Consider the following 21,563-nt stretch of genomic DNA (forward strand, 5'->3'; position numbering starts at 1 on the left):
TTTAAGCAGTAGTGCTTTAAGAAAATCTTCAGTTTGGCACTGAGATGATTTTGTTGCCACAGTCAGTCACTACATCTTCACTGTGGGTACAAAGTTCCTTATGCTAGTGCAGTGTTTTACAGGTGAATATTGGGCAGTGCCTGTAAGCTTTTCTTAATCTTTTGATCTTGGGGCACTTTCCACCCCAGGGATTTTCAGCTCTCATCTCCATTAGTTATGGTCAACAGACTGGAGAACCTGTTATGGGATTTTTTTGGCTGGCAAACAGTGCCTCTTATTCACAGTGATTGCCAAAGCCTCAATCTGTCACCTCTTGGACTACATCCTGTAGAAGAGAGTGCCCTTGGGGAATGTAAAGCCTTCACACATTCCTCTTGAGAGCTTCTTCCCAAAATGAGATGTGGGTGGTAGAAGGAGCATAGAAAATAAGCCAGTTAGATGGTGTGTCCCTTACAGGTAAAGGTGGGCTTTGAAGACTAGTTGTTTGAAAAGCAGTAACAACAATCACTTCATTAGTGCCAGTACTGCTGTGCTTTATATTAGTAGTTATAATGCAGGCTACATGTTTACATTGTCTTCAGTCTATAAATTGTACAAAGCTAAGCAGAACAGGGTCCAGGGGAATATGAAAAGATGTGTTAAATCAATTTGTTTTAGGTGTCTTTGCTCTTTTTCACCACTGTAAGGAGAAACTTGTGTGCACTCTTCACTCTTTTTTTCTCATTTGAACTGAAATAGGCACCCTTCTTCTATTCTCTCTGCAATTGTAATTTCTCTCAGCATTTGGTTAATCCATATTTCTGGCAGAGAAATTTCATGTTGAAAAGGTTCCTTTTATTGCACCAATATATGACTTTTAATTTTTTTCAGGAAGAATGATATAGAGGTGAACATAGGTGAAACTCAAATTATATCTAGTGCTGTTCTGTCAGCAGAAGATAAAGATACCCCCAGGGAGAGAATTTACTACTTATTTGAAAGACTTCCACAAAATGGTCAGCTTCAACTCAAGGTTAGTCTTTGTACTTCAATGAAAAGCAGGTGTGGAAAGTACTCTCTCTTTTTAGGGCAAAATAAAGTTAATTTTCCTTTTCTCCCAAATGCCTGTGATATTTTGAAATAGAAAGCTTGGCCAGTTGGATTGCTGAAGGAGTGCTTGAGTTAAAAAATGATGCTGTCCCAGAGGCTTTGGCACTAAAACCTAGATCCTGAACAGGAGAACATAGAAGGTGAAGAACATGGCAGTTCATCTGAGGTTAAAATTGAGAGAGAGGCTGGGTTATCATCCCCCAAAGGGGAAAATGAAGCTAGTGAGTGGGGGTAAAGCCCTTGGTTTAAAAAAAGTAAAAAGCCTTTACTTCAGTTACTTCACAGTTCAAAAAGCATGGGAGGAGTTGCATGTGAAAGAATAAGTAATACCTCATCAACTAGAAGAAAAGCATGGGGGGAAGGAAAGGAAAAGGAAGATGATAGGAAGGATATATCAAGAGGAATGGCAAAAAAATAAGATTAAAAATTGAATATGAGATGATAATCTGTTATTGAAGTAAGAAAAAGGAACAAAGATAGAAAAAAAAAAGCCTTTTTAAAATAGCGTGCATATGTGATTGAAATAAAATGCCTTTTCTAAAACTTGTGAATTTGGAAAGCATTTTGATGCTGGAACTCAGCATCAATCTGTGATCTCACGAGAATTGTGACTTGTCTGAGGCAAGAGATAACTGCTGATTGGAGTCTGTCAGTTTGAGCATATAGGATACATATACATATCTTGGCTTTCTGTCCTTGATAACTTTTGCTCTAAATCTAGAGATGCTGTAACCCTCTAAATGCCAACTTCATTGATCAGTCCAATTTAGGGTACCAGGCTATCTTCAGATAAGAAAGAAATTTTATGTGTAATTCAGGGGTTTTTTTGCCGCTGAGGACCTCTGGAGCTCTAAATTTCTGTGCTTCCCAAAAGTTCTGATACTGTTTTAGCTATGATTTCAGATAAAACCAAGAGCAGATTTGTGAAATTAAGAAATAGAAAACATAAGCTAGGTCAGGAACAATTAAATTTTCATTTTGGTGTCTGATTGAGAAGCATGTGGAAATTTATTACTCTTTTATTAATGATCTTATCTTCTCCAGATTTATATCTGCTGGAAAAAAAAAAACAAAACCCAAAACTCCACCATTTTTTAAAAAAAAAACAGTTTTTGCTGCCCTTCAAAACATATTATGAAGAAAGAACCTTTAGAAGGAAAGCCAGGTAGCTGCCACTAACAGGATATATAACTACACAGAAACACAATTAACTGGGAAGATTCGTGGGTGATTATCAGTTAATGAAGAATGTTCATACTTTCTAGACAGGACAAGGGTGGGTGACTCTCCAAACTGGAATGAAGTGCACTCAGGAAGAGCTGGATATGAACCTTGTGAGATATGTCCACACAGGAGCTCTACGATCCAAGGAAAAAGACAGCTTCACATTTTACCTCTGGGATGGGTACAACAGATCCCCAACTGTGGACTTCTACATAAATATCAAAGACTTGGAAAAGGGTAAAGACTGACTAAACTTGATCTTTCACAGTGCCTGTTTCTGAAACCAAGATGTTTGAGTACATCTTGATCCTTTCCTTAGACCCTGGTAAGTGTCCCTGCAGATCCAGTAAGTTTAACTGCTTGGATTTCACTGTTGGCCAAGACCTGGGATTTGAAAAGGCTCTGCCACTTGCAATGGGTTGCACCTTGCCTCCCAGGACTCCCAGCTGCTTTACAAATAGAGCTGAAAATATCTTTCTGAAACTAGCCTTATGTCTGAGTAAATCAGCACAGAAAAATGGCAAGAATATAAAAAGGTAGGCAAAAGAAACAGCTCTGTCTCCCAGGTTAGTCTGCAGTCCTATGGTCTCTCTTTTTCTATTACATCACTGTTAGAAACATAGAGCTTTGCCTGATGTTGCTAAGATTGGAAGACATGTCAAAAGAGGCTGTGGTCTCTTTGTCCTTGGCCCCAACAGGTTTCAGATTCCAACAGGATAAAGCCCCGGCCAATGTGGCTATGGCTGATTTCATGGTTGACCTTGCTTTGAGCAGAAGGCCACCATAAAGATATCCTGAAGTTCTTTCCATGCTGAATTTCTCTATAATCTTAAAATCTTATTGTTTTTCTACCTGTGATGGCTTTCCCGTGACTAAACAATGCAGGAGTGATCATCCAGTTCAATATGACTATTTTAAGTCTATTTTATCTACTCTGCAGGAGACATCGCTATTTTTATGAAGCTTCTTAGAGTGCCAAAAGGAGATCGCAGCTACATTACAACTGATGTCCTCCTTGCACTGGATGGTACTGACAAGCCAGAGGAGCTCCTCTATGTGATCACCTCCCCACCTCAGTATGGACAAATAGAGTATGTCAGCTATCCTGGCATCCCCATTGCGAGCTTCAGCCAAATGGATGTAGCACGACAGATTGTCTGCTATGTTCATAAAGCCAGGGCAGTTGTTCATGAAGATACATTCAGGTAAGGCATAGCACCCCACCCCCCAACCTCTTCCCCTTGAATTTTTGGGGTATTTAAAAAACCTGCACTACCCAACACAAAACACTCAACTCCAAACCCTCCCCCCCCACCCCTCCAAAAAAAAGAGAAAATATTAAAAAGGGCTGTAGGCTCTGGGTGAACTCCCAATGTTTATATAGCACATCTATTTCTACTGCAGTAAATATAGTTGGGAATGTTCTGGTAATGAATGCATTTTCTCAGTGATGCTGAAAACATAAGCAGGGACACATTACTCAATGATACTAGCTTCAACATTATTAGTAGCACCCAGGCATACACAGCTGTTAAGATTTAAGTGAGAGATAAGGACTGAGAACATACTTCACCACATACCAGATGTGGTAAAACTGGTTCATTCAAGTATTTAATAATGGCTTCCTTATCTGTTATAATTTATCATATTAATTTGATTCTTTTTTTTAACCCCTAAGTATCCTGGAATATAATGAAACCAGTCCTCTTAATCTATTTTGATACTACCACAGCTCAGAAATTCATGTAGACAATTGAAATTTTGAGGTAAATCTATAGGTTTACCTACAGGCCTAGTTCAGCGGTCTGATGATAAGTATTTTCACCTGTCTCTGAAATTTTCCACTTAGAGCAGTTTATATTAGATGTATTCATTTTGTTCTTAAATGAACCTCCCTTGGTTAAAAAATAGAATGATGTAATAAATTATCATCAGATTGAGATTGGATATACTGGTCAAAGTCTTGTGGACAGTTTTGTAAAAAAGATCAAAATCAGGGAAAAGCTCAAAAATGAAGAAAATGTTTTTAAAGGGAGAATGGTTACTTTTTGCTAATATTGGCAACTTTCTCTGAAAACAGCTTTTGACAGAAGATGGACTTCTTGAAAAATGAAAAATTAAGAGCTTATTATTTTTCATTTGTTACTAAGAAAAATTAAAGTGTTGGCTCCTAAGAGCTGCAATTCAGAAAATACCCATTTTTACAGTCTCCTAGAATAAATTCTTCATCTGAATGGTTTTTTTCATGAGGCATTATGAAGCTCAAGAACATGTTGCATCATCCAGTTAGAGAAGTTGTTTGCAGGCAAGTCAAGCAAGTGAGGCATGGAAACATCAAATAAATCTCCCCATGATACTGGGTCAGATAGCATTGTCCAGAGATAACCTGAAAGTAATTCTGGAACTTTCCTCAGGTGAAACATTTTTAATTATCCCTTCCACTGCTTTCAGTGTGGTGGAAATTCTAGTTATGAGATTTGTCTGATTCACTGGTACTCACGATAAAAAAAAGTGAACAAATATTCCCTGGTTTTATGTTTCTTAATTGTGAAACACTTTCACCAAAACTAGCACTGGATTATACAAGTTAGGTTGCAGTCATGCCAGCCATAGTTTGGGCAGTGTAGTGTAGTGGCTTGTGTCAGTATGACTTCCATATCACATTAACAAAACCAGATCAAACAATTTTAGGCAAGTTGCAAATGTAGATAGGCCTAATGTTTTCTGTTCAGCCCAATGGCTAAGAACCAAACGAGAGAGTCAGTGTAATAAAAGTAAGGTTATGACCTTTAATAAATGTTGATATTTGATAACTATTTTTAATCCAAATAATTATGTTCCTTGATGTCACCATTTGAAAATGGTTTTGTGTAGACGTATAAATATTCTGGCAGAATAGTAGTACTATTTCAACAAGTAATTAATTATAGAGGTAATTGTGGGAGGAGGAATTAACTGACCAGATTTTTACTTCCCACTAAAGTACTTCCTTCAGACACAAATTTACCTGTATTGTTTGACGCTGTTGGCCCGGAAGAAAGATTTGGCAGTGCTTGTTTGGACAGACGACTTCAAGTGATTAGCAACCTGACATCAGATGCTGGCAGCAGAATGCTAAAAGAACATGCAAATGTCCTCCATTTTGACATGCTGGCTCGATTTTGTAATGAGTTGGCACTATTTACGATTCCATTTTTATCTTTTAAATGCCATGACAGATGGTAGGACCTATAGCCAATTCCATTGCCATCAAACTGCAGAAAGCATGAAATGTTGGTAGTCGTGAAATCAAACCATGCAACATGTCCTCCAAACTTTGCCTGGGAATTGCACTCTAAATTTAATCAAGGTGAGAATACTGACTGCTCTCCACTCCTGAGGAAATTGCAAAGCAGACATAAACCATAAATAAACAAACAAACAACTGAAATTTCCCAAAGTGCAGAAGAAGGACATTTTGGGCATAGGCAGTTTCATCACCTGTGAAACTGAGCAGTGAATGAAATTCATGGTGAACTTCAGTCTGATATATATGTTCAGGAGCTTTGCTCCTATCTGGTAGTTTGGAGAAGGCTGGATGAATCTTCAGCTTCATGAACTGATTTATCTAAGCCTTTCACTAAATATGTTTGAGACATCATCCAAATGTTTTTTACAGCAACCAAATGAATGAGAGGAAATTAATTTCTGCTGCAGTCCTCCAGGTATTTTGAAAGAAGGTTAAGGTCTTGGCTGAAGGTGCTTTACCCTTTTTTCTCCTAACACAGTATTTATTATAATTATTTTAGTTCTGATAGTTTTAGTTCTGATATAGTTTTGATTTCAGATAGCTTACAAATAGCACAACCCTTTTATCATTGGCACAATAGCATTAGGTCAGTGTAGACAGATGTCTCTAGGTTCCCAGCTGGGAATACCATTCTCAGTAAACATATTTCTAACTGCCACATAGTCCCTGTTCTGCCTATGCTCATTCCCATCTGTTTCATGGCATAGTGCCAATTTACAAGTGATCAAGCTCTAATCATCAAATGTTGGTGAAGGCAATGAGGAGTTTTAGATGGACAGTCTGTGTGACACAGTAAGCTGCTCCCTGATCTACTGAAAATCACTCACATTCAAGTCACGCACCAATACATTAGGTGTTGACCCTGTAATTTTAAAAATACTTCTTCAAGGTCTGCAGTCCAAAGGGAAACAGATAATCCACTAAATGTCAGCCAGTACCCATTTCATTTAAGTATGGTAGAAGAGTGTTAGGTGGAAAGCAGCCAGCTAGGTTGGCCCTCATGCTGTCTGAAACAACTGTCCCACTCTAGGACAGACAAATTTCTTTGCACAGCAGACTCTGCTCTAACTCAGGCAGAAAAAAACCTGTGTGAAAACCAACTTACAAAATGTTTTTGCACATACTGTGCAGCATAGTAATTGAAATTTATGTAGAAAGACAGTTAACTCATACATGCTATAAGTTGATGGGACATGAAGGATTGTGAGACATTTTCAGGGCAATTTTTACTTTCATATACTCTCAGAAGTTTTTGTTGGCATGAAAATGTTCCATGTAATTATTTTCATAAGAAAATACATAAATAGTGATCTTGCCAATGAAATCTTAATTGAATTTTAAAGGCTAAAAGATTGATTTTCTCCATGTTTTTCTCCAAAACTAAATTAAAAAATAAATTTCTGCAGACTGTGCTGTCACTCATATGGCAAAAGCCCATCCCCAGATATCAGGGTTCTGTCATGGTTTAACTGCAGCTGACAACTAAGCACCAGGCAGCTGCTTGCTCTCTCTCCACCTGGTAGGACTGGGGAGAGAACTGGAAAATAAAAGTAAGAAAAAACTCATGGGTTGAGATAGAGACAGTTTAGTAGGTAAAGCAAAAACTGTGCACACAAGCAAAGCAAAACAAATAATTCATTCACTGCCTCCTGTGGGCAGGAAGGTGTTCAGCCATCCCCAGGAAAGCAGAGTTCCATCATGCACAGCAGTGACTTGGGAAGACAAATGTCACCACTCCAAAGGTCTCTCCCTCCCTCCCTCCTTCTTTTTCCCCGAGCTCTATACACTGAGCATGGCACCAGATGGTCTGGGATATACTTCGGGTCAGCTGGGGTCAGCTGTCCTGGCTGTGCTCCCTCCCAACTCCTATGCACTCCCAGCCACTGGCAGTGCAGTGTGAGAGGCAGAAAAAGCCTTGATGCTGTGTAAGCACTGCTCAACAGTAACAAAATCAAAGCACCCTTGTGTTATCAACACTATTTACAACACAAATCAAACTGCAGCCCAATGCAACTGACTATGAGAAAAATTAACTCTACCGACATTAGCAACAGCAGAGCTTCCAACAGATTTTCTCTACAGCCTTGAGCACCTTTCTCTTAATTTTGAAAGGAAAACTATCTGAATAAGTGAATAATCAAATGATTATCAAATGATTCACTATCTGAATAGTGAGTAATCAAATCTTTAGTGTATCTAAAGAAACTTCACTACTTGAGAGAGAGCTACAAGAAATTATGTGGCTATTGATAGAAATTTCTAACATGGAAGAAGAACTGTGCAGACACAATAATTTGATAAGTTTATGGATATCAAAGATTTTACCATTACACTATACAATTTGTACAGTTCTGCCCAAAATCTCAGTATTTCAGTGAAACTTTACTTGACTTTTGTAAAGAAATATAAATTAGCTCCTCTGAATATATGAAAATTTCAAGATACAGTTAGTGCCTAAACAAATTCACTAAGGAAGAGAAGGCTGAATCTTTCTCCAGTTTGGTTTTTCAGATAGTTTTGGGGGCATTGGGTAGAAAAAATTTGTAACAATGAACAGAAAGGAACCCAAACTAAACCAGGCAGGTCATGAACTTCACATACCTCTTTATGTAAGCTGTAGGTGCTACTGCCAGGTAACCAAATGAAGATAAAATTTAAGGATGTATGAAATATGTATGCCAGAAGATACAATAAGCCCCCCAGGAAACCTTTCCTTTTAGATCTGATCCACCTGTGTGCCATCTAGAAGACTAGATCAGCTCTGTTAGGATAGTTGATCTTCAAGACCTCTCCTCTGGCTCCTGCTCAATCTCTTCCAGTGCATTGTAACTCCTGTTATATACCTGGCTGTCTTCTTTCCTGTTTTTAAATTTTACATCCACTCCACTCAGTGTCTGGGTTGTGTTCCACCCAGCTCTTCTACTTTTGCAGTATCAGAACAGGCAAGTCCTGTAGTAAAGGTCTGCACTGTCATTTCATTTCAGTACATGGTGAATCAAGAACAGATGCTGAAGACTGCCTTGCCTCTCTTTGCCAGATTCATCATCAGCAATGGACTCAGGACTAAGCATGGGACATTCAGGATCGTCTTGGAGGCAGCTGACCAGGCTTTGCCCACTCTATCTAGGAACATGGGGTTAAGAATAACAGAAGGAGCTATGGCACTTCTTACTCCTGATGTACTGCAGCTTTCAGACTCAGACACTGCAAAAGAAAACCTTACCTTCCTCTTGGCTCAGCTCCCCCAGTATGGTCATCTCTATTATCATGGGGCTGTGCTGCTGCACTACAATTTCACACAGCAAGATGTGGACAACAGGGATGTTGCATACAAACACCGAGGTGGGAATTCCCAGACTGACAGATTTACATTTGTTGCCACAGATAGGACTAACCAAGGCTTCATCGTGAAAGGGAGGGTGCAGAGTGAGCCAGTGGCATTCACCATCCAGGCAAGTGTGACCACAGATCTACTTAAGAGAGATAAGTAGCATGATAAGGTCAAAAATGTAGCAGTTTTGGTGACAGCTGGTAGTTGCTGCAGTCTGTGACTTAACTATGCAACTAAAATGTTTGCTTTCTGTGTTCCATGAATAATTAACCTGGGGAATTAACTACTTGACAAAATGTGTAAAGATAAGCAGGTAAATACTTATATACTTAATACTTGCATGCTAAAAATTTTACATAGGAATCTCAGCTATGGGAAGGATAGAACGTTCTCCTGCTCTGCTTTCCCACTTGGTGCCTGACCCTGTGATTTGCACACATGGGGGTGTGAGTATGACTGCTGATCTTCATGTCAGAGGAATTTGAATTACAGCCACTTTGCTTCTCCACCTAGACATCCTGTCTTCTCTCTGACAGCCTCTGTAACACACCTGCTCTGATTCTTCTATCTTTACTAGGATCCCTCTGTTCATTTCTCACTTCCCCTGTTTTCAAGTCTTTCATACTTCATCATATGATCTGTTTGCTGTGATTTTTTGCATGTATCTATGTGGCAAGTTTCAGTACACAAAGTATACCTGGTTACATTGCATGTAAAAATTCTGTGTTTCAAAACCTTGTTACTAATGAAGAGGCTGTTAATATTTCCTGATGCAAAGTTTCAAGTTATATAATGAGTGAGGAATACTGTAACAGGAGAGGGTGAAATATGGGAACAGTAACCACCATTGTGGAATGCTAGAAGATTCATCAGAATTTGTGAAAGGTGGCATTGTTATTATAAATCAGAGGTAACAAGTCTTTGCTACAGTTATCTTTTGCTGTGAAGAAAATTACATAGAAAATGAGGACTATGGGGAATGTGGGACATCAGTACAGAGGTATATAGAATTTGTACAGTGTGTAAAATACCCTGCTGCAGGTGGCAAGTGATGGGCCTGGAAACTTCTCACATGAAGTACAACGTAACTGGAACTCAGGAGTCTGCAGCAGACTGTGAGCCAAAGTGACTATTGCCATCCTGATCTGGCTACTGCTTTTTTAGCAAAAGCAAGACAAAGAATATCCTGATGCTGTAAAATGAATGTGTAACTTTGATTTAGGTGGACCCTTTGGACAAAGTGGCACCAAAAATTATTCATCTCCATTGTTTTTCTGATGTGGAGCTCCTGAAGAATGGCAATTATGGGATCTATATTACTGCCAGGTCCCTGAGGGCATCTGACCCCAATACAGAAGATGACAAAATAATTTTTAAGATTTTGCGAGGTCCTCATTATGGCTACCTGGAAAATATAACAACAGGTGATTTCTTTTATAATCTCTATTAGGGACCATACCAGACCAGATTTCAAACCCTACCATGTTAATGTTTGCTTGACAGAGGGGATCGGAATTTCTTAGGAAACTTTGGGTAAAGTTTGACTGTAGTAACATAACTTTATGTTAGTTCAGATTCTCAACGTAATGAAAAGTTGAAAAAAGTCTATGTGAACTATGTGGCTCTTATTAGCAGGCTTTTGGTTCACCTGCATATTACTTGTCTTTCCTAGGTGGATCAGTTCAGGAAGGATTTAGCCAAAAGGATTTAAACAGCAAAATCATACTTTACGTCATCAACCAATCACAAGAAGTGAATTCAGACAACTTGGAGTTCCAAGTGACAGATGCCAGTGGAAACTCTGCGGCACCCCAAAGGTAGCTCCACTCCTTGGTGATACAGGCTGTGCTGCACTGTGCTCACCAACCCCCAGGGCAAATGAGCAGCTGCTGGGGCTGAAGCCATGCAGACACGGGCATAGCTACCACTCAACCTGCCATTGTTTTTGTTAGAGTAGAGAAGGTTTCTTCCCCTCAAGAAGGTGAATTGCAAGGGGGGAGCTCCAGATTAGACTGTGTCACAGTTCTCAAGGGCCTTCAGGGCCTCACCAGGAAGTGTAATGTATTTACTGGAAGTTGGGCATTTGGAGATCTGAGATGCTGCATGCTTGAAGGATGGGACAACTGCTTCATGAACATGGTCCTTCAGCTGCAGATCACTCTTGCCCTTAGCTGATGGCAATGCATTTTTCACAAACTTGAGATTACAATGGAGGGGATGCTCTCAAATGGCAAAGCTACAAGCACCGTATTTCTGCAAAAGAGCATGAAAGAAGGTGGGGAGCACACAGCTTCTACTTTGTCATCCACTGCATGTGTTAGGCATACTATCCAATATCTCCTTGTGACATACAACAAGCGTCACATAGAAAAATTATATTATCTGAACTGTGCTTTGATGATAAAAGCCAGAAGTGCCAGTAGCTCTTCAGCAGAGGCAATGCTTCTCTTTATTTCTAAAAATAGGGCTAAAAGTTCAACCAACTTATTTAATCAGACGAAATTGAGAAAAAAAGCACTAAAAGACCCCAAAACCCAGCCAATATCCTTTTTCTGGGCTAAACTGACTACTAACAAACCAGGACTCACAGCAAAGAAGGAGGAACAGAGAGCCGTACCCAGGGGCAGAGCACTTCCCTGCACTCTGGAGAGAGGACAGGGACAGAGCTGAGCTGGAGGCAGCATTTAGGCAGTTATGTGTTGTGCCAAAAGATGTCCCCATACACAAACACATCTGAGCATGGACAGCCCAGCTGCTCTGTGCTGGCTTGCAGATGAACCAATATTAAAACCACCATTATGTGATTCACTTCTCATGGGAAAGTGCAACTCCTTGTAAATGAATGGCAATGCATAGCACAGCTTTAGGAAAAGAGCAAAGACAAAGCTTTTTTTTTTTTTTAATAGAAAATTAGAAAATAGGCATTACAGTGAAGATATCTTCTAGCAGACCAAAGGGGAATTTTAGTGAATAAAGGGTTTTAATATTGGATTTAAAATTTGTGAGATATTTTTTCAATTTAAAGTATTTATCACCTAATGATCACTGGTTCAAAATACACCATTTATTGTTCATATCCCAGCTTTTTTTGAGTGCTGCTGGACTACATCTGGCACATCCCTCTTCTTCAGCAAAAATAAGCAAATCAGGTTCTAAATCGGTTTCCCACAGAATTGGCATCAGAGGATTGAGGAGGACAGGAGGAAATTTCTACTGGTGATAGAGCTAGCCAGCTGTGAAAGGCCCAGAAGTTTGTTTTAAAAAAGTTCAAATTGTAAATAACTCAGCTTAATTTCCTTCTTTGAACTCTCATTCATCCCTCTCTGATTTTCACTAATTTTTATCACAGCTTTAAAAAATGAAAGTTCTTTATTGACTATCCTGTACAGCACAAAGTCTTCTGAGCATTCTTCAGACACGACTCCCATCCTCCATAAACAATTCTAAAATTCAGTGCATAAGACACCTGAAATCTGCAGAGTACTAAAGGGAGAGAGAAGGACCTTGCACAGAGGCAGAAAAGTTCTAGATCGTACTGTGTATTCTACAGGAGGATAGTTACAGGATAGGTGAAGGCAGATGAGTGGAAAGGAGGATATTGCTGATGAAAGACTGGGGAGTGAGAGTATAATAAAACTTCAAGGCTAAAGGATAAACAGTGATAACTTGGCCTATTGTTGTGGACAAACTGCTCTTCTCAAAGTTACTGCAGAATCCCTCTGGCTGTGAAACAAGGCTCAAGTGTGGTTTAGGATAGATCAGGGATGGTCTGGAAGATTTATTACAGCCTCTTCCTAATCAGTTAAATCACACAAAGTGTTGATTTGGAGACAAAGACTCAGTATGTGTATTGGCTAAAGCAGCAGCTGGGAGAGAAGGCTCCTCTCACAGCCTCTGAGCAGCAGGAGCTGGGGGTGGCTAGCCAGGTGGCTTTGCTCTACACTCACATTCCTTCCTCTCCCTCAGGCTGGAGCTACGGTGGTCTCGAATTGAAATGCTACAGACTGAATATGAGGTGTGTGAAACCATTGGAGTGGTGTCTCTGAAAATCACCAGGGCAGGACACTCAGGGGAGTCTGCCTTTATAACTGTGAAGGTAAAGCCAAAACCCAAGAACCTAACTTAATAATAAGAAGTGCAACTTGCTGTTTTATTCTTCAGATGTAAAGATAATTCAGTAATCATCAAAGAGGCCATGTGATTCAATCCACTAGGATACTTACTGGGACATTGTCTTCACTACTACAGATGGCTGAAACATATCTGACAAAAATTTTTGAGTTTTAAGTAGAAATGCTAATTTACCAAACCTGGAATGTTTTGGAGCAGTGCTTCAGTTTTGATGAAAAAACAGAGCGGACACTTTCTTCTGGCACTGTGCTCAGAAGCTTGGTTTCCAAGATCTGCCACTTTAAAATCCAGACTTTGGGCAATCTGGGGCTTTGGGGCTTTTGTTTTGCTTGCTCAGGCTGAAGAAGCCTAGGATATATAGGGACTTCAACCTCACAGCCATGGCAGCCTTCTTCATTTCTCCTTCTATTGCCCACAGCCTAGGAAAACCCTCTATATCTTCAGTGACTGCCTCTGTCTTATGTCAAAAAGGTTAGACTGAAAGCTGCAGGCTACAATTTTATAAAACAGGTTTTGTACAACTTGCCTTCACAAATTTTATCTTTCCTCATGAAATGGAAATTCCAGTATTTTATCACCTCCCCTTGCTAGAGAAATACCATTTCCCCCCTCACAGTTTCTGACGATTATAGCCCTAATTAGAAACAAAATTTTGATTTTTCTTCCACTGAACCTAGTGGGAATTTTGCTAATAATGCCATCAGGGGCTATCTTGCCCTACCCTTCACAGATTCTGTTGATCCTACTCTAGCAGTCACTTGCAGAAACAGACCAGTGAAATTGATTCAAGCATCAAGAGCTGGAAGACACACACAGTGTGGAAACTGGTGTCCTCTGGTGTCTCCTATGAAGATTCAGGGAGTGGCTGGAATGCCTATATTTACATGTATAGGATTCACATCTATCCTAATGAGTCTTTGGGGATGACAGAAGTGACCTCTGTGTGAAAAAGCTTCTTTCAAGATGTCACAAAGGGCCAAATAGGAAAACACAGCCAGGTTGTTGCTGCTCTTGTGAGACGACAGGATGTGCTTGACCAGGAGCCAGGTATGGCAGGGTCCCCAGGCATGGTGAGCAGCAGTGTTACCTGTTGCTGTCAAATAGCAATCTGAGAGGACAATGAGCAAAATTATAAGATAGGGAATTTTTTTTATGATTAATTTTTTTAATGAGCAAGGACAGAATGACAGTTGCACATAAGAAGGGTTTATTATCCAGGTCTTTATCTTTTTCCCAGCCTGAGTATATGTATGGGTTGGCCTGTCTATTTGAGATGTGCAATGTACCTTCAGCATGCAGCAGAATGCAGTGGTTCAGTGGAATGGGTCACAGCATGGCATTTACTGTTTGATTTCTTCTCAGGTCAATGAAGTATCTGCTAGGCTGGGAAAGGACTTCACAGTGACTCCCTCCAAGCTTGTTCAGTTTGATCCAGGTATGAAACTATGCATTGAACAACTCTAAAATTAATTCACTGATTTTGAAAGAATAAACTCTTGCTTTGGAGAGTGCAATCTATTACATAACTGTAGCTAGAGAAGTTGAATAGTGTTTGAGACTTGGGCTCATATTTTGGAAGTACTGTGGGCTTCTTTAGTGAATTGGTATCCTTATTAATTAGCATGAGATTGCCTACAGTCTTTTATATTGGTTGAAATATCAAAAGTGATGAAATGACATCTCCTAATCTCCCAACAACTAGGCTGAATAGGATTCACCCTGAGCTGAACAGCAGGGTGCTTTAAAGACTTCAGTCATTATAGGTAAAGCCCAGGACATAGGTCAAATTTAGATAAAACTGAGAACAGCTTAAGTTATTCAAGGCCCTTTTTCATTCACATACAAGCCTGAAGTTACCCAGTAAAGACAATGAAACAAGGAAAAAATATGCTAAGATTTGCCTAAAATGCTGAATTTCAATCTAACATGGTTTTTGATCCATTTGCAGAAATTTTAAATAACTGTTCCATCTTTAAAGTTAACCTTTTCAGATAAAAACCCTATGATACATTTTCTTTTGAAAATTGCAGTGGAAGTCCTAAATCTATGTATTGCACTGCAATTTTGCACATCTACAGCAGCTTTTTGTTACAGTGTATACACTTCAACTGAATCACCATTGCTGAGGAACAAATGCAAACTTAATGTTATTTGTAAGAACAGCAGGAGTCCAGTCAGCCAGTAGGAGCACAATAGCATACACAATCTACTCCATTCTAGCTGCAGACATGTTAATTAATCTATTTCTTTGACACCCTGATTGATTGAAATAACACTTAAAGAGTAATTAAAATGTTTATTTCTGTTAGGAGTGTCAACCAAGATGTGGAATATAGCAATTACCTATGATGGATTAGAAGAAGATGATGAAGTCTTTGAAGTAGTTCTGAACTCTCCTGTGAATGCTGTTCTTGGCACACGGACAAAAGCTGTAGTGAAAATTTTGGACTCAAAAGGAGGTAGTCTCTTTTGATCTTCATTACTATGAAGGTGGGACGATCTTGGCTGAATAACTACCTATTTTCAACCACAAGTTGTTCTGAACACTCACCATTACGTCAAACTGCCTAATTTCTTTTTAGAGAAAACAGGCTTGACAGTTGCAGGCCCTTTATTCTCTCACATTATATGCATCCTCTTGGGAAGCACAGCATGGAGAAAGCAATGAGTATAAAATGAGAAAAATGCCAGGGAAGAAATCACTTTTCATAACAACTCGAGTTCAGTTCTCATTTATTAAAGTGGGAAAAATTGGTTCTAGATCCATAAGATTTTTTTCCAGTTATTATTTAGTTGTTACACACCTCTAAAAGAGATTTATTTTCTTCTCAGAAAAGAAATACAACAAATTAACCCATCTTTTAGCAATATATTTTCCAATGCTTAAAAACCACAGTCCAAAACTTCACAGCAAAAGTTTAGTCTTTGAAGACTGCATTATTATTGTGTTTTTCAGTGATCAAATGTGGCGTGCCGAAAATCAGACCAAAAAGGAGGCAACTGTAGAAACAGAAACATAGGAAAACTGTAGAAAAATAGAAATAACTAGAAGTGCAGCTGCATCCTCTGACTGCTGAAGAGTGTTTTTTTCCCTGGTGTTTAGTGAAACAAAATTTAAAATATCCATGTTGCAATGAATTAGACTTCATATTACAAAAAGCCACTTTAAAATTTCAGATTCGTTTTCTCCTAAATATTCCTTGTTTAAATCAGGACTTAATTGACACAATGAATTCACTGAAACCACAGTGTCCTGGATTTCCAAGAAGCAGCTTCTCTAGGCATGATGGAAGTATCATCAATGGTAGTTAAAAATACCTGTATATTCATGGTCAAAAACCCCAGCACTTCAAAGCCTAGTAAAAGCATGAATATAGGTATTTTCAGCAGATGATTCATTGAAATTCTGGTCTGTGGGTAGAGAGATGCATCACATATAAAATCTTACATATATAGGTAGTAATTGCAGTTACAATCATAGATAATCCCAGAAATGAGAGTGACTGAACAAAAAGCAAATCAACTTCTTCAAGTGAAAGAATCACCCAACTTTTAAGGACAAGCTGTTTATGTGCCCATAGAACTGACCATCTGCCATTTTTTATGCTTTCAGGTCAGTGCAGCTATTCCCGTTCTTCTGGCCAAAGCAAGCATGATTTCTGGGGGAGAGGCATGCTGTTTCCAGTTTCCTTGGGCTCCTCATCACCTTCCAGGCCTGGCAATGTTTCCTTGGAAAGGATCCCACTGCCTCCTTCCAAAAGGATGACAGAGCATGGAGGGGACCTGCGGCAGGAGCACAGCTTGGTGAATCAGTCAAGGACCAGGCTGAGAGTAACTGGAAATGGCAGAACAGTAAGACATTTCTACAGTTCAGTGATGGACTGATTTGTGAATTTACTGTGCTGTGATATCTTAATTTGTCATTTTTGTAGCAATTCTATCTGACCGCACAATAACTATGAACTACATGAGTTTACTCTGACACAGACCTGAGGGCTATTTAAAAAAAAAAAACTGTAAGGAAAAAGCCAAAAACAAACCAACCTGATTTTGAGGATCCATGTAAGCAAGAGATTGTCCTGCTTAAGCTATATTGATTTAGCTAGGTATTTAATAACTTTCTGCTATTGTGACCTTAAAAGTTACTGGAATATGTTTTTTATGAACACTGAATATTAGACTTATAATTTGTGCTTTTTAATGGATCCTTTCAGAAATGATGCATTTCTATACTAAAAGAGAAAGAACTAAACCCATCATGCTCTTCATGATGTGCAACCTAGTAGTAAATGTTACATAAAGTCTTCTTGTTTCAATAATACATGAATATACCCATCTCATTCTGCTCTTCTACATTTTTCAGGTTCATCCTTCATCTGTATTTAGAAATGAAACAGATGTGATTTTCAAAGTAAGAGTATTATGGGTATTGGTCAGACATTTCCATTATTTCTTTCTGATTCTGTTCTTTCCAGGCTTTCTCTCTAAATAATTTGTTATGCCCAATACTTTCTTTTTCTATGTATCTTTCTTTTTCTTAGGTGTAATTTTCCTTGATTTACAATAATTTGTATAAGAATTATTTTTTATTATTTGATTATTTAATTTATTTAGGAGCTGATTGTACATACTAACCCTCTCTTTTCCTTTCCTGTTCTTGTGTGTGCAATACTATAAAATGAAGTATCACGGGATTGTATCACTCAAAATAGAAGATGACACCTCCCCAGCTGAAACCAACAAGAAAGCACATCCACAGATAAACGTAATCTCCTCCAGGAAAACAGAAATCCCACAGGCTGATAAGGCAGAACTTGCAGCTGAACCAAGATCAAGACATGAGGTATGAAACCTTTATTTCCATGGGCATTTTCACCATCTCTTTTAAATTGTGAAATTTTCCAAAATGATTTAACACCTAAAAGAGTTTTCATGGCATAAAATTATAATATAAGACCTAATTAATCTGTTTCATTTCACTTGTGTTGTGAAATTATCTTCCTTCAAATATTCAAATGACATTTTCTCTTTCCAGGACTTCTACTCTTTTCAAAAGGCTTGTACACCAGTTTTAAAGGGTCTCTTGCATTATGAAGAAAGTACACAGAAGTTATTTCAGTGTGATGGGATAACATGGCAATTCTGGAATTCCCAAATCAAGGTAAAAATGTAGACATGTATAGGTATCTTATGTCGGAGCATGGAGTCTATGATTGGTGAATCATAAATCATAATCCCTAAAGCAGAGGACCCTCTTGCAACTATTATTTACTTGAATAGGGAACAAATGTTATCCAGATTCAGGTTTGCTTTCAGCAGAAACAAAAGTTTTTCAGGAACATCATGAGGACTTGACTTATGCGGTTGTCTTTCCTCTCTGTCACCCACAGGTGCTCCTTGACAAACTACATGAGCACTGGTGTTTTGGTGCTTGTGACAGTGGAGGCATAACACAGTGAACGAAGTCTGTGGGAGAATAGGTGGAATTTAGCAAAATAAGCTTATTTAGGTATTCTGTAAACATACATTCACCACAACACTTAAGATGTCAAGCTGAATTTTGTTGCGCTACTCTCCCTGTACAGACTACAGGAGACAGAAAATGGTATCCAAAAGAATATAAAATCTTTGGAAGATTTTTGGAATTGTATGCTACTGTCACCATTAAAGCTAGTAATTATAAACTGTAGGACCCTCTGTCAGACATTATTTATTTAAATTTTTTAAGCAAAGTTGTATCTTTATTTATAGACAGAAAAGGTCATTGGTTGGTGACGCTTGGTTTAATTCTGGCCACAAGTGCACAGACTATCTGTGCACAGAGAGAAGTCTGTTTTACCTCTTTCTCTTTTATTTTAGGAGGTAACTATGAAGAAATGTCCCTCTGGATGGACTTATCATGAGGGCAGCTGCTACTTCCAGGTAGTGAATCACAAGGTCACCTGGAACACTGCTGCTCAGGCTTGCAGAGAACAGTAAGAGACCATCATGCATTTGCTGTGCACTGCTGTTTCCCTGAGCTGAATGCTGCTTTTGAGGCAAATTTTATTTTGATAAGCACAGCTTTGGCTGTTCTGCACAGGTCCCCACAAAAGTGGAACAAATCCTGGGATTCAAACACAGTGGGCGATAAAAATATTAGTCTCATAATGTTTCAAGTGGTGATGCTATCTTAATAACAGCATGAATTTCCGAAGCTGTCCATCTGCAGTGAGGATCCTTTCCTATTGGGCGAGTTAGTTTGGGAGAAGAGAAACTCAGAGTCAGTAGAGACTCAGAATTTCATCCTCTCTTACTCACACTTCCTTTGCACTACCTCCTCTTGACATAGTAATGGTAAAATATTGCCAGCTCCTGTATGCCTGTATTCTTCTGAAGATGCAGCTTTGAAGATTCTGTAACTACATGAAAACTTTTACATTCAATTTAACTGTGCATTTCTGACTTTTTAAGGATACAACAACAACAACAACAATAATAACAATAATAGTTGTCTCAAAGTAGAAGATTAAAAACCTACCAGTCTTGCTTTCTGGACACTAGCTTTGAGATTTTGGCTTTACGGGCATTAGGTTAGCCCTGAAAAAAATGTTAGCTATGGTAACATGAAGCTTGTCCAAGGACAGGCATGCTCTGTACTTTGTCCTGAATTGTGAGCACCAGGTTGAAAACCAATCTGAAAAATAGGAGGGGCTGAAACAGACCTCACCATTACTCCAGACCTCTCCGCTACTTAAGGAAAATTGAAACAGGGAAGAGTTGGAAAAAATAGAAACAGAATATGTTCCATAAGTGGTGGAAGGACATGCTGAACTGTGAATCATGGCCAAGCACACATAACAAGCATTGATTAATTCCACTCAGTTATGCTAGATTATGTTGTCTTGGTAACATGCAAAAGAAGAGTCTTGATACTACTACTTCCCAGCTGATGGAAGATATTCTTTCCTAAAATGTAAATGTTATGTGCTCTTGTGAACTCAACACAAATATTATGTTATTACAAGGTTTACTTACAATTTCAGCTCCTGAAATTGTTTTCCATTATCTGCTTTTATTATGCTATTTGCTAGCAAACAAAGCTATAAATTATGAATACATATATATATATATATATATATATATATATATATATACACACATACATATATATATACACATATATATATTTAAGACTTCAACAGTGAATTGATCTCACTCTACTGGGTGGTGTTTCCTATCCTCTGAAAGAGTGTGATCTTTGTAACCCATATTTTTGTGTAGGCAATAGCTTCTTGATGAAGGCTATAGTGTGCAATGTAGATAATAAACTGAATAAAAGTAAATAAATGTAAACAACAGTAACTAAATGGCAGTGTTAAAAAAACTACACAGAAAATCAAGGCATATCACTGAATCCACAAGGAAATTAATTCTCGGGTGGTGCTAATTTAATTAATGTTGTACTAAGATAAACTAAGAAAGATTTATCCCAGTAAATGGAGTACTCCTTGCCTCCATCTGGATCTGATTTTAAAAAGTCTGGCCTCAGAAACATGGTAAAACGTGGTATAAGAACATAACTTCTGAAATTTTACTTTATGCTTTGCCCCAGCTCCTCCAGCAATCATCACCACCACTAATTGCTGTGTCTCAGTTATTAGTACCAATTCTATTGACATTTAAATGTTTCCAACAGGGAAATAAAACTACCATGGAGGTTAGTCCTCAATTTTCAATGGTTCAAACAAGCCAGATATTAAATGAAAATATTAGAATTGACTTTCAGTAAATGAGCCAACCTCCATTAAAAAAAAGAGAATAATTTATACTACTACAACAATGGCATAAATTTAAGTTCCTATTCATTTATCTTGCAAGAGTTTTTCCATTTTACAGAACAGGGAAAAGAGCCCAAGCATTGTTAAAGTTGATTCAATAACAGTCTACAAGTAACCAGCTCCCTACCCTTTTTGAGACAATCTTGCAATCCTGAGATGATGGACTTGAGAACAGGCTTTACAAAAAGTATACAGAAGTAGGCAGGCTGAAAAGTGTCTGGAGAGGGCCACAAAGATGATCAAAGGACAGTGAAGCCTGCCACATGAAGAAAAAAGGCATAGGGGAGACCTTATCACAATATTTCAGTATTTAGAGGGTGGCCAAGAAGGAGATGGAGACTCCCTTTTTACAAGGAATCACAAAAAAAAAAAAAAAAAAAAAGAAAACAAAAAGATGAACAGCTACAGGAACAATTTACTCCTGGGAAGATTCCAATTACACATGAGGGAATTTTTTTTTCACTGTGAGATCAGCCATTAGAAGACTCTCCCCAGGCATGTAGTGTATTCCACAACATCAGACACTTTCAAGGTTTAGCTAGACAGAGTGCTGCCCCATGTTGTCAGGACTATCCTTTTGCCAAGAAAGGCTGGAACCAGATAATGATTGAAGTTCCTTCCAACCTGATAGCCTACGATTCTATCCCATCAAAGCAATGCTGTAAATTTGTTGTGGAAG

At 38.6% G+C, this 21,563-nt stretch overlaps 1 protein-coding gene across 2 annotated transcripts in view; it reads left to right on the plus strand.

The window, feature by feature from the left end:
• FREM1 (FRAS1 related extracellular matrix 1) overlaps window positions 1-21,563 on the plus strand; it is a 55,985-nt gene that overhangs the window by 28,045 nt on the left and 6,377 nt on the right. The window contains exons 21-34 of one of the 2 annotated variants that reach the window (XM_062513176.1): window positions 871-1,012; window positions 2,355-2,550; window positions 3,254-3,518; window positions 8,640-9,054; window positions 10,156-10,357; window positions 10,606-10,750; window positions 12,900-13,029; window positions 14,427-14,499; window positions 15,374-15,523; window positions 16,678-16,916; window positions 17,428-17,475; window positions 17,749-17,907; window positions 18,100-18,225; window positions 18,924-19,039. In XM_062513176.1, the coding sequence (XP_062369160.1) occupies window positions 871-1,012; window positions 2,355-2,550; window positions 3,254-3,518; window positions 8,640-9,054; window positions 10,156-10,357; window positions 10,606-10,750; window positions 12,900-13,029; window positions 14,427-14,499; window positions 15,374-15,523; window positions 16,678-16,916; window positions 17,428-17,475; window positions 17,749-17,907; window positions 18,100-18,225; window positions 18,924-19,039 (2,406 nt within the window). The remainder of the gene's footprint in view (window positions 1-870; window positions 1,013-2,354; window positions 2,551-3,253; window positions 3,519-8,639; window positions 9,055-10,155; window positions 10,358-10,605; window positions 10,751-12,899; window positions 13,030-14,426; window positions 14,500-15,373; window positions 15,524-16,677; window positions 16,917-17,427; window positions 17,476-17,748; window positions 17,908-18,099; window positions 18,226-18,923; window positions 19,040-21,563) is intronic. The other variant, XM_062513177.1, reaches the window with a different exon arrangement.

This window comes from Cinclus cinclus, chromosome Z, assembly GCF_963662255.1.
Source record: "Cinclus cinclus chromosome Z, bCinCin1.1, whole genome shotgun sequence".
Classification (NCBI taxonomy): Eukaryota; Metazoa; Chordata; class Aves; order Passeriformes; family Cinclidae; genus Cinclus; species Cinclus cinclus.